General features: G+C 45.0%; 1 protein-coding gene across 2 annotated transcripts in view; it reads right to left on the bottom strand.

Annotated features, from left to right (window-relative positions):
* The window catches only part of LOC141272353 (uncharacterized), a 34,827-nt gene that overhangs the window by 13,014 nt on the left and 9,082 nt on the right, over nt 1-12,731 (bottom strand). For both annotated transcript variants that reach the window (XM_073682973.1, XM_073682984.1), the window contains 7 exons: nt 8,183-8,280; nt 8,021-8,099; nt 7,825-7,922; nt 7,280-7,388; nt 1,886-1,932; nt 1,700-1,786; nt 1,481-1,561 (listed from right to left, as the gene is read on the bottom strand). In XM_073682973.1, coding sequence (XP_073539074.1) covers nt 1,481-1,561; nt 1,700-1,786; nt 1,886-1,932; nt 7,280-7,388; nt 7,825-7,922; nt 8,021-8,099; nt 8,183-8,280 — 599 coding nt within the window. The remainder of the gene's footprint in view (nt 1-1,480; nt 1,562-1,699; nt 1,787-1,885; nt 1,933-7,279; nt 7,389-7,824; nt 7,923-8,020; nt 8,100-8,182; nt 8,281-12,731) is intronic.

The raw sequence follows: 12,731 nt of genomic DNA, 5'->3' as shown, positions 1-12,731 counted from the left end.
ACCTGGGAGCGCACATCAGCCACCTGCCTGCTTGCCCGAGGTCCGACGGTCTGCCTTCCAACTCCTGTCAGTCTGTCTATGGACCAGCTTGCCCGCTCACCTGGGAGCACACACCTGCTACCTGCTTGCTAGTCTACCTGGAGGCTCCGCCGTCACGTGCTGTGACCACCTGCCTGTCCAGTGACTCCTGCTCGCTCACCTGGGAGCGCTCATCTGCTGCCTGTCTGCTAGCCTACCTGGAGGCTCTGCCGTCACGTGCTGTGACCACCCGCCTGTCCAGAGACTTCTGCCCGCTCACCTGGGAGCGCTCATCTGCCGCCTGTCTGCTGGTCTTCCTGGAGGCTCCGCCGTCACGTGCTGTGACCACCCGTTCATCCAGAGACTCTCGCCTGCTCACCTGGGAGCTCACGTCTATCATCAGCCGCCACAGGTCGTACCAACCCTTTACCTAGAGACTGCCCCGGTCACTTGCCGTGACCATCTGCCCGTTCATCCAGAGACTGCCCCGGTCACTTGCCGTGACCATCTGCCCGTTCATTCAGAGACTGCCCCGGTCACTTGCCGTGATCATCAGCCCGTTCATCCAGAGACTGCCCCGGTCACTTGCCGTGACCTCCAGCCCGTTCACTCAGAGACTGTCCCGGTCACCTGCTGTGACCTCCTGCCCGTCTTCCCTGGTCGCCACCCGCTCCCTTACAAGGACTGCCCCCTTGTATAGTAGCTCAGAGGTTCCGCCTCCCAGACCCGTTACAGATCCTCATAGAAGAGGGGGGGTACTGTTAGAACCCTCCTGTTAGTTTTTGCTATCTTGTGTTTTGTGGTCACGTGACCAGCTGCCTATATATTCCAGCTCCGCCCTTCTGGCTTTGCTGGACTTCAGTGTTGTTTGACTGTCTCTCTAGCCAGGTGCTTCGGTGCCTATCTCTGTCAGTTCGCTTGGTCCTCTGGGACCTCTAGTACTTTTTGTCAGTTTGTCTCTTTGTGCTCTGCAACAACTTCTGTTTAGGAGGTGTACCATTTTGTCCCAGTCCTTAGTTCATTTAGGGACCCCTCCCTTAATTCTATAGGTCTTCGTTCAGACTAGCCGAGGACGAAGGCGGGTCTGTTCGCAAGGAACAGGCAGCCTGCTACATAGTAGGGATTCAGCTTAGTCTTACTGTAGGGACAGCTTTCCCCTATCTTTCCTTAGTACATGTTGCAGATCATAACATGAACATGGCAGACAGTGGGATAGAAAATGACAAATAATGGGGCCGGGCCCATCGTCATATATGGACTTTACAATATCCTTATTGCCTTTAATCTCGGGACTTCTGAAATCCACGACACGTTACGAGATGCCGAGGATTCAGGGCGGCTCCATAGCGGGGGTCTATGGTGCAGGGGATCCTCCCCATTTCTTATAGTATCTCTGATACTGTACAGTTTTTTGTGCACTGATCTATAATGAGTACAACGAGGGAGGAAAGAGATGAATTACCCTTCTGCGGCCACGTCTAGCACAACGATGTCTCTGGGAGGGTCTCTGCTGCCGGTATATAGGTTGGCCCAAGGCCGATTCCTTTAGGACAGAAAGACACATTCTTTTTAGAAAATCTGTGATACAATATACGATGCAGAATTTTCCAATTCCACTGGTCGGCCATGATGGCAACTACACGACCATAATGATTACTACTACGATAACTATTATACTCACAGACGTCTCTCTTTCTCCTGCTGTGAACCTCGCTGGTGGTGTGGGAGAATCCATAGCGTCAGGGAGCCCCTCGAAGGGTGAAAAACTCTATGAACAGGCAAAAAAAGAGAATAAAGAAAATCCTCACATTTGAAAATAAATAAATAAAATAATAATAAAATAATAACAATAAGAAAAATAACTTACCTCAATCCTGTGTCGGGCGCTGTCACTGGGTGAGGACATTTGGATTCCTGTAAATTAAAATAAATAAATAAATATACGGGGCATATATATATATATATACAGTACAGACCAAAAGTTTGGACACACCTTCTCATTTAAAGATTTTTCTGTATTTTCATGACTATGAAAATTGTACATTCACACTGAAGGCATCAAAACTATGAATTACCACATGTGGAATTATATACTTAACAAAAAAGTGTGAAACAACTGAAAATATGTCTTATATTCTAGGTTCTTCAAAGTAGCCACCTTTTGCTTTGATGACTGCTTTGCACACTCTTGGCATTCTCTTGATGAGCTTCTAGAGGTAGTCATCGGAAATGGTCTTCCAACAATCTTGAAGGAGTTCCCAGAGATGCTTAGCACTTGTTGGCCCTTTTGCCTTCACTCTGCGGTCCAGCTCACCCCAAACCATCTCGATTGGGTTCAGGTCTGGTGACTGTGGAGGCCAGGTCATCTAGCGTAGCACCCAATCACTCTCCTTCTTGGTCAAATAGCCCTTACACAGCCTGGAGGTGTGTTTGAGGTCATTGTCCTGTTGAAAAATAAATGATGGTAAAACTAAACGCCATCCGGATGGAATAGCATGCCGCTGCAAGATGCTGTGGTAGCCATGCTGGTTCAGTATGCCTTCAATTTTGAATAAATCCCCAACAGTGTCACCAGCAAAGCACCCCCTCACCATCACACCTCCTCCTCCATGCTTCACGGTGGGAAGCAGGCATGTAGAGTCCATCCGTTCACCTTTTCGGCGTCGCACAAAGACACGGTGGTTGGAACCAAAGATCTCAAATTTGGACTCATCAGACCAAAGCACAGATTTCCACTGGTCTAATGTCCATTCCTTGTGTTTTTTTGCCCAAACAAGTCTCTTCTGCTTGTTGCCTGTCCTTAGCAGTGGTTTCCTAGCAGCTATTTTACCATGAAGGTCTGCTGCACAAAGTCTCCTCTTAACAGTTGTTGTAGAGATGTGTCTGCTGCTAGAACTCTGTGTGGCATTGACCCGGTCTCTAATCTGAGCTGTTGTTAACCTGCGATTTCTGAGGCTGGTGACTCGGATAAACTTATCCTCAGAAGCAGAGGTGACTCTTGGTCTTCCTTTCCTGGGGCGGTCCTCATGTGAGCCAGTTTCTTTGTAGCGCTTGATGTTTTGTGCAACTGCACTTGGGGAGTCATTCAAAGTTTGCCCAATTTTTCGGACTGACTGACCTTCATTTCTTAAAGTAATGATGGGCACTCATTTTTCTTTACTTAGCTGCTTTTTACTTGCCATAATACAAATTCTAACAGTCTATTCAGTAGGACTATCAGCTGTGTATCCACCTGACTTCTGCACAACACAACTGATGGTCCCAACCCCATTTATAAGGCAAGAAATCCCACTTATTAAACCTGACAGGGCACACCTGTGAAGTGAAAACCATTTCCGGTGACTACCTCTTGAAGCTCATCAAGAGAATGCCAAGAGTGTGCAAAGCAGTCATCAAAGCAAAAGGTGGCTACTTTGAAGAACCTAGAATATAAGACATATTTTCAGTTGTTTCACACTTTTTTGTTAAGTATATAATTCCACATGTGTTAATTCATAGTTTTGATGCCTTCAGTGTGAATGTACTATTTTCATAGTCATGAAAATACAGAAAAATCTTTAAATGAGAAGGTGTGTCCAAACTTTTGGTCTGTACTGTATATATATATATATATATATATACACACATACACAGTACAGACCAAACGTTTGGACACACCTTCTCATTTAAAGATGTTTCTGTATTTTCATGACTCTGAAAATTGTACATTCACACTGAAGGCATCAAAACTATGAATTACCACATGTGGAATTATATACTTAACAAAAAAGTGTGAAACAACTGAAAATATGTCTTATATTCTAGGTTCTTCACAGTAGCCACCTTTTGCTTTGATGACTGCTCTGCACACTCTTGGCATTCTCTTGATGAGCTTCAAGAGGTAGTCACCGGAAATGGTTTTCACTTCACAGGTGTGCCCTGTCAGGTTTAATAAGTGGGATTTCTTGCCTTATAAATGGGGTTGGGACCATCAGTTGTGTTGTCCAGAAGTCAGGTGGATACACAGCTGATAGTCCTACTGAATAGACCAGGGGTCCTCAAACTTTTTAAACAGGGGGTGAGTTCACGGTCCCTCAGACCATTGGAGGGCCGGAATATAGTTTTTAAAAGAACCTATGAACAAATTCCTATGCACACTGCACATATCTTATTTTGAAGTAAAAAAAAAAAACAATACAAGAACAAATACAATATTTAAAATGAAGAACAAGTAAAGTTAAATCAACCGGTATTTCAATAGGTAGGTAACTGTACCCAATAGACAGCATAGGTCCCCAATAGACAGCATAGGTCCCCAATAGGCAGGTAAATGTCACCAATAGGCAGCATAGGTCCTCAATAGGCAGCACAGGTCCCCAATAGACAGCATAGGTCCCCAATAGACAGCATAGGTCCCCAATAGGCAGGTAAATGTCACCAATAGGCAGCATAGGTCCTCAATAGGAAGGTAAATGTCCCCAATAGGCAGCATAGGTCCTCAATAGGCAGGCTGTTTCCCCCTTATAATGCCCTATGCAAGCTGTTCCCCCCTTATAATGCCCCATGCAGGATATCACTCCCCTGTCTTTATAATGCCCCATGCAGGATGTCACCCCCCATATAATGCCCCATGCAGGATGTCACCCCCCCATATAATGTCCCATGCAGGATATCACTCCCGTCTTTATAATGCCCCATTCAGGATGTCACCCCCCCCATATAATGCCTCATGCTGGATGTCACCCCCCATATAATGCCCCATGCAGCATGTCACCCCCCCATATAATGCCCCATTCAGGATGTCACCCCCCCATATAATGCCGCATGCAGGATGTCACACCCCCATATAATGCCCCATGCAGGATGTCACCTCTCCCCCCCATATAATGCCCCATGCAGGATATCACACCCCCATATAATGCCCCATGCAGGATGTCAACCCCATATAATGCCCCATGCAGGATATCATTCCCCTGTCGTTATAATGCCCCATTCAGGATGTCACCCCCCATATAATGCCCCATGCAGGATGTCACCCCCCCATATAATGCCCCATGCAGGATATCACCCCCCTCTCTTTATAATGCCCCATGCAGCATGTCACTCCCCCATATAATGCCCCATGCAGGATGTCACCCCCCATATAATGCCCCATGCAGGATGTCACCCCTAATATTATGCCCCATGCCTCCATACATTAAAAAAAAAAAAAAAAATACTCACCTCACTTCTCACCTGCTGCCGCTGCTCGGGTCCGGACTCCAGCGTCACCGGCGTCTTCCCGCTCTGCGCTCCCTGTGACGGCTCAGGGGAGGGCGCGGTGGAAAGACGTCACCGCACCCTCTGACCTGAGACGTCACAGGGAGCGCACAGCAGGAAGACAGCGGATCTGCAGAGGCACGGGGAGAGGTAAGTATCCGGCTGCCGGGGCCCTGAGCAAGCGGGGGAGAAGGGCGGGCGCTGGCACCGCTCTCCTCCGCCCACAGCCCGGCGGGCCGGATAAAAATCCTCCGCGGGCCACATGTGGCCCGCGGGTCGTAGTTTGAGGGCGCCTGGAATAGACTGTTAGAATTTGTATTATGGCAAGAAAAAAGCAGCTAAGTAACGAAAAACGAGTGGCCATCATTACTTTAAGAAATGAAGGTCAGTCAGTCCGAAAAATTAGGAAAACTTTGAAAGTGTCCCCAAGTGCAGTTGCAAAAACCATCAAGCGCTACAAAGAAACTGGCTCACATGAGGACCGCCCCAGGAAAGGAAGACCAAGAGTCACCTCTGCTTCTGAGGATAAGTTTATCCGAGTCACCAGCCTCAGAAATCGCAGGTTAACAGCAGCTCAGATTAGAGACCAGGTCAATGCCACACAGAGTTCTAGCAGCAGACACATCTCTACAACAACTGTTAAGAGGAGACTTTGTGCAGCAGGCCTTCATGGTAAAATAGCTGCTAGGAAACCACTGCTAAGGACAGGCAACAAGCAGAAGAGACTTGTTTGGGCTAAAGAACACAAGGAATGGACATTAGACCAGTGGAAATCTGTGTTTTGGTCTGATGAGTCCAAATTTGAGATCTTTGGTTCCAACCACCGTGTCTTTGTGCGACACAGAAAAGGTGAACGGATGGACTCTACATGCCTGGTTCCCACCGTGAAGCATGGAGGAGGAGGTGTGATGGTGTGGGGGGGCTTTGCTGGTGACACTGTTGGGGGTTTATTAAAAATTGAAGGCATCCTGAACTAGCATGGCTACCACAGCATCTTGCAGCGGCATGCTATTCCATCCGGTTTGCGTTTAGTTGGACCATCATTTATTTTTCAACAGGACAATGACCCCAAACACACCTCCAGGCTGAGTAAGGGCTATTTGACCAAGAAGGAGAGTGATGGGGGGCTACGCCAGATGACCTGGCCTCCACAGTCACCAGACCTGAACCCAATCGAGATGGTTTGGGGTGAGCTGGACCGCAGAGTGAAGGCAAAAGGGCCAACAAGTGCTAAGCATCTCTGGGAACTCCTTCAAGATTGTTGGAAGACCATTTCCGGTGACTACCTCTTGAAGCTCATCAAGAGAATGCCAAGAGTGTGCAAAGCAGTCATCAAAGCAAAAGGTGGCTACTTTGAAGAACCTAGAATATAAGACATATTTTCAGTTGTTTCATACTTTTTTGTTAAGTATATAATTCCACATGGGGTAATTCATAGTTTCATAGTTAATACTAAAAATTATGGTAATCCTAATTGACGTACACGCAGATGTGTCTTTTTATATAGTGTATGTAAACTTCTGGTTTCAACTGTAGAGGTGTTATCAGCCATTGTACAAGAGGAGGAGGTGAGATGTAACATCACCTATTGTGAATGGTGGATCCTGTGTTATCTACTGTATATAGAGGTGTTATCAGTCATTGTACAAGAGGAGGAGGTGAGATGTAACATCACCTATTGTGAATGGTGTTTCCTGTGTTATCTACTGTATATAGAGGTGTTATCAGTCATTGTACAGGAGGAGGAGGTGAGATGTAACATCACCTATTGTGAATGGTGGATCCTGTGTTATCTACTGTATATAGAGGTGTTATCAGCCATTGTACAGGAGGAGGTGAGCTGTGACATCACCTATTGTGAATGGTGGATCCTGTGTTATCTACTGTATATAGAGGTGTTATCAGACACTGTACAGGAGGAGGAGGGGAGATGGCATCTGTTATAAATGATGGATCTTGTGTTCGAGATGTGATCGTATTATGTTAATACAAATAATGTTAACATAATATCATTATTATGTACCTGTGGTGACATCTGGAATTTCCTCCTTCACGACGTTCATACACGGTTGACCTCCCCTCATCACCTCTTCTATGTCCTCCTCCACTTTAATAGGAGTCAGATCTTCCCTCTGATAGGACAGATGTAACAATTCAGTACAACTTGGCACAAGAAACAAACTAAGGCCCCATTCACATATTCCAGTTTCATGTACATGTTCTATAAGTTTTTCGCGAAAAGTACATGTACCCTTTTAGTCTAAATCACCATCTTCTCACACTTGATGCTTGAATTAATGAAAACATTACATTTCTGTATTTCTCTGTGTCAGAGCCGTAAACTCTAGAATACACGAACATTACTCTGCTGGATGAATAACCGCACTGGATGTGGTCACTGCTGGAAAGAGGTTCTTCTCATCACTGATAACCAAGACACAATATGGTCCAAGGCTGGGAAGATCCAACTGATCAACTGAAGAAACCACCAGAATGTAGGACATCTATGACACTGGGCCAGAAATCCCTCTGATATACAGATCCAGTACAGAGCTTGGCGCTATCTACCTGATGACTCTCTGCGACATTGTGATTCTCCTGTGGACAGTCCTGGGAATACAGAGGACGGGGACATCTCTCTGGTGGATTTCTTTCCATGCGTCCATCTGTAGGAAACACAAAGTAAAGGAATAGATTGTGTCATGTGATGATGGAAGTAGTAGTAGCTGACCACATAACAGACATGATAGTCTCCCCTCATTACCCTGATGATTGGCCCAAAAATCCATCGTCTCTTCTGCTTCATCGATATCCTCAACCTTAATATCAATCAGATCTTCACCCTAAAAAGAGAAGAAAAATGTAAGATGATCACCAGTCCCATCACTTCATGGTCAAATGTTGTGGGGACTTCAGTGTCATCTACCTGATGATCCTCCGGGACATTGTGATTCTCCTCTGTATAGTCCTTGGAATACAGAGGACGGGGACATCTCTCTGGTGGATTTCTCCTCCTGGATCCATCTGTGGTGAACACAACCACAAAGGGATTAATTACATGATCTCTATATATCTACAAAGGCAGCCGTAACTGACAAAAACTCTACACCCCTGTAAAAGACACCATCAAGAAGTTGCTTAAATCTGGCACGACAGTAACATTACTCAGAAATGGACGTTCCTCAAAAATTGATGAAAAGATAACAAAATTTGGCCAAGAGGCAGACAGCAACATTAAAGGAGCTGCAGAGATTTCTGTCCAGTCCTGGTTGTGTCCGGTATGTGACAAAAATCTCCCATATTCTTTGTATGTCCAGATTGTGTGGGGACGGAAGCCCTTTTCTCACAAAGATAAATATGCACAACCTACGATGTTCTGCCAAACCCTCTGTCACAGCTGCCAAAAGCATGAGGAAAACGTGTTATCAAGGTTGACGGTTTTGTCCATAATTCCAAAAAGTTTGTTTGGCACAAAGCCAACGCTGCGCATCACCAAAAGGTCACCATCCCCACAGTGAGGCATGGTGGAGGCAGCATTAGGCTTTGGGGCTTTTTATCGGCAGCTGGAACTGGGGCTTTAGCCAATTTGCTCTCCATTTATTAATATGAATAGTTCCAAATATCTGTAAATTTTGCAACAAAACCTACATGCTTCTGCTAAAAAGCTGAAGATGAGGAGGAATTTAACTTTCAACAAAACAATCATAAGTGGCCTCCAAATCACAGTTCTGGAACGGCCCAGCCTGAGTCTACACATGAACTTAAGGGACAGTCTGTGGTGACCTGAAGAGGTGTACACAGGATATGCCCCCGCAATCTGACAGAAGTGGAGCTGCTGCAAGGTGGAGTTGACAAAGATCGCCAATTCTAGATGTGCCTCTCTGATAGACTTCGACTTAAAAAGACTGAATGCTGCCAGAAATTCAAAGGGTACTGTGACGATGCAGCCTATAATCTTAATAAGTCAGATGTTTAGATTTGTTAATCCAAGAGAAATACCCTATTATCTTTGTGTTGACTTGTAAATGTATGTGTATTTATGTGCCTGGTCAAGAAGAACAGACCAGTATTTGTATAACCCTGATTGTTGTCTCCTCTTTGATTCTGAAACAATGATGTTAATTTAAGGAGCCCCCTACTATACCAACTATGTAAATAGATTATCTCAAACAATGATAGCTGAGCCCTGTGAGTAATGCCCTCCCTAACCCCTTACCTGTGAATGTGTACTTGCAAGGACAACTGTAACTATTTTAAGGGGCATGTGCTTCTGTAGCAGTCAGACGTGAAACAGAGATTGAAAGAAACTTTACAAGAAGTGAAGTTGAGACTCTCCCAGACCATCAACTTGGAAGGATGGCTTTACCCAAAGAGACACAGATTTGTATTCTACATGATTCTAGCCTAACAGTATATAGCCCTGACTGGAAAGATACGGATCTGCTCCAATGACCATCAGAGAGACCATGGATACATTTGGGGAGATCAGGTTGGGACGATGAAGTCACCTGACCCCATGGATATGTTGTTTGGGGTTGCCTAGAACCCATGGAGACATTCGGAGAAGCCAGATTGGGACCAGCCGGTCATCTGGCCCTTGGAAACTCTCTCAGAGAGGCCAGGGTGGGACCCTCGGGTCTCCTGGCCTTGTAACTCGATGGACTGCTAGCTTCCTAAGCTTGCTGCTACCTTCTCTCTGTGGGGGCCCGCCAGAAGCGGGGGGCCACTGGTTGAGGTAGTTGGCCCTGGAAGTCCCAAAGTCGCAGCTGTTCTATTCCAGGCGGGCCAGCGGAAGGGTGAGACTGTGTAATTTTGTACCATCTCGGGTATTGCTGGGACTGTTCTATGTGTTTATTGTCCGCTTTGTGGTTCAGTAAAGTATTGCCACGCTGTTTTATCCTCACCCTGTGTTGTCTGAGTGGTATTATGCCCATGGAAGACCCCGGGTCTTCTCAGGTACTTCAACAAAGTATTAGATTAAGAGTGTGCAGTGTTATTCAAACAAGTTATTTTAGTTCTTTAGTTTTTCCCCCCTAAAATGATTTCAGTTTGTTTTTCAATTGAATTGTACAGATTATGGGCGACAGTAAAGGGGGAAAAAGTTCTGAAATGATTCTTGTACATAACAAAAACCTGACACTTTAACAAGGATGTGTAGACTTTTTATATCCACTGAATATAACAGATAAAGTCACACAATGACTGAATATATGACCTGCTATTCACTTGTCTATATAAGATACACTGCTCTCAACACCATTTATTCTATGTATATCGATCAACGACTAAATTACACTGTCAAGGGTCACGCCATTTGCGCTGAGGTCATACTTTACAACTTTAGAAAGTAAACATCCAAAAGGAGTATTTATTTGCAGCTTGCAAAGCACATGGCTGATTAAATTTGGCAGTAAGCACCGCTGGTACTCACTTTTCTTTGGTGCCGAGCTTTGGTCTATTTTCCTTTGGTCAGATCTGTCTGTGCTGGGTAACTGTCTAAATCTGGCAAGCAGCTCTGATGTCATCACCCAAGGCCTTTTAAGGTCAACTGAGCTCTGCTTGAGCATTGAGGTAGTAATGCACGCAGCTACCATGTGGATATCAGGACTCAAGCTACACATCTACGTGACTCTGCTCCAGGCAGATGTCCAACTGTCTGCTATCCTACAACCAGCTTCTACCAAGTCCAGTCCGGCAAATTTTGTACTGTTCATAACTACAAGCCTGCTGCTATAAGGTACTTAATAACAAAGTTATCTCTGCTACTCTGGACCTACTGCATCTACAATTCTGCTGTGTAGAGTTCCCGCTTACTAACTCATCTCAGCTATCCTGCTGCATTTTCTATTCTAGTGTTCTAGTGTAGTCCGCATGTTTAGTTCTGCTGCATTGAATGCTTCCTGCTTTGCTTATCCAACTGTACTGGTCCTCACGGTATCACGTCATATCTGGCAAGTCCAGCTGCGCTGTATCATTGTCTCTGTTCTGTGGGGTTTATGCTGATGTACAGCTTAGAAGATCCACTTCACTAGGCGAGTAGAAATCAGAATATTCAGGTTATGGATTCCAAAAAAAGGCAACTTCAACACCATTGTCACTGGATAGGGAGGGTTTTACCACAATGGTGATGCAAATTGTTGTAAGCCAACAGGAGGTTTCCCAGAGTGTGTCTACCCTCTAATCCGATGTATTGTCTCATATGGACGGTTTCATCTCACGATCCTCAACATCTGCCAGAACCTCCCTCTAATTCGGTACAATCTTCTAGGGATCATCTGCACAATTGCCTACACCTGCTCACTTTCGTGGAGACCATAAGTCTTGTTGAGGCTTAGTTCGTCAATGCACCGTACACTGAACAATTATTTTCTGATTGAAAATGGGTTATATTTTTTCTTTGTAGTGTGGAGATGTCCTGGCTAGGACGGCATCTTATGGGAAACAGAAAATGTATCAGAAGATTGTCTATCTTCCTTCCTGCCTGATTTCCATAGAATGTTTGACAAACCAGTTTGTATCCACCTAGCTGCTTGCTTTGTACTCTAGCTTAGACACAGAACTAACTACTTGGGAATGTATGCCATCTAATTCTGAACCTTGTAATCCGCAACAACTGGTCTCTAATAATGACGCTCTTCTGGTAATTTTCTATGTCGATCTGGCTAAAAGGCGTACTTGTTTTGCCGAAATCCCTTGATGTTTATTTTGCCACCTGTATGGTCTTACGGTACTGTGCAAATGTTTGACAGGTCTGAAAACAAAAGCTGTAAAGTAAGAATGCTTTCACATATAGAAATGTTAGCAAAGTAAATACAAATGATGCAAAATCTAAATCAAACCAATATTTGGAGTGACCGCACTTCAAAGCAGCATCAATACTTGTAGATACACGTGTACAGAGGTTATGGAGGAACTTAGCAGGAGGTTGTTCCAAACATCTTGGAGACCTGACCCCAGATCTTCTGTGTATGAGGCTTGTGCAGATCCTTCTGTCTCTTCACATGATCCCAGACCGACTGAATGATGTGAGATCAGGGATCTGTGAAGCCGGATCGTTACACCCAGGACTCCTTGTTTTGCTTTAAGCCAAGTATATTTTTTAATGACATTAGCTGTATATTTAGAGTCATTCTGCTGCAGAATCAATTTGTAGCCAGATACTCCCTTGATGGTATTGCATGATGTATAAGCATCTCCTGTATTTCTCAGCATTGAGGACACCAACAATCCTGACCAAATCCCAAACTCCATTTGCTGAAATGCAGCCACAAACTTGCAAAGAACCTCCACGCATTTCACGGCTCGTGCAGACCCTCATTGTTGTGCCGCTCTCCAGATCTGCTTCTGTTACAGCCGAATATTCCACATCTTGACTCCCCAGTTCTTATGGTTTTTGTGCATTATTGAATCTCTGGGCCTGGTTTCCATTTCAAAGGCATTGCTATGAGTTCTCTTTTGTTTATTTATTCACTTTA

This window comes from Phyllobates terribilis, unplaced genomic scaffold (assembly GCF_046119375.1).
Source record: "Phyllobates terribilis strain yellow unplaced genomic scaffold, ASM4611937v1 Scaffold_1__5_contigs__length_1240528914, whole genome shotgun sequence".
Taxonomy (NCBI): domain Eukaryota; kingdom Metazoa; phylum Chordata; class Amphibia; order Anura; family Dendrobatidae; genus Phyllobates; species Phyllobates terribilis.
This window is presented reverse-complemented; position numbering and strand designations above follow the sequence as displayed.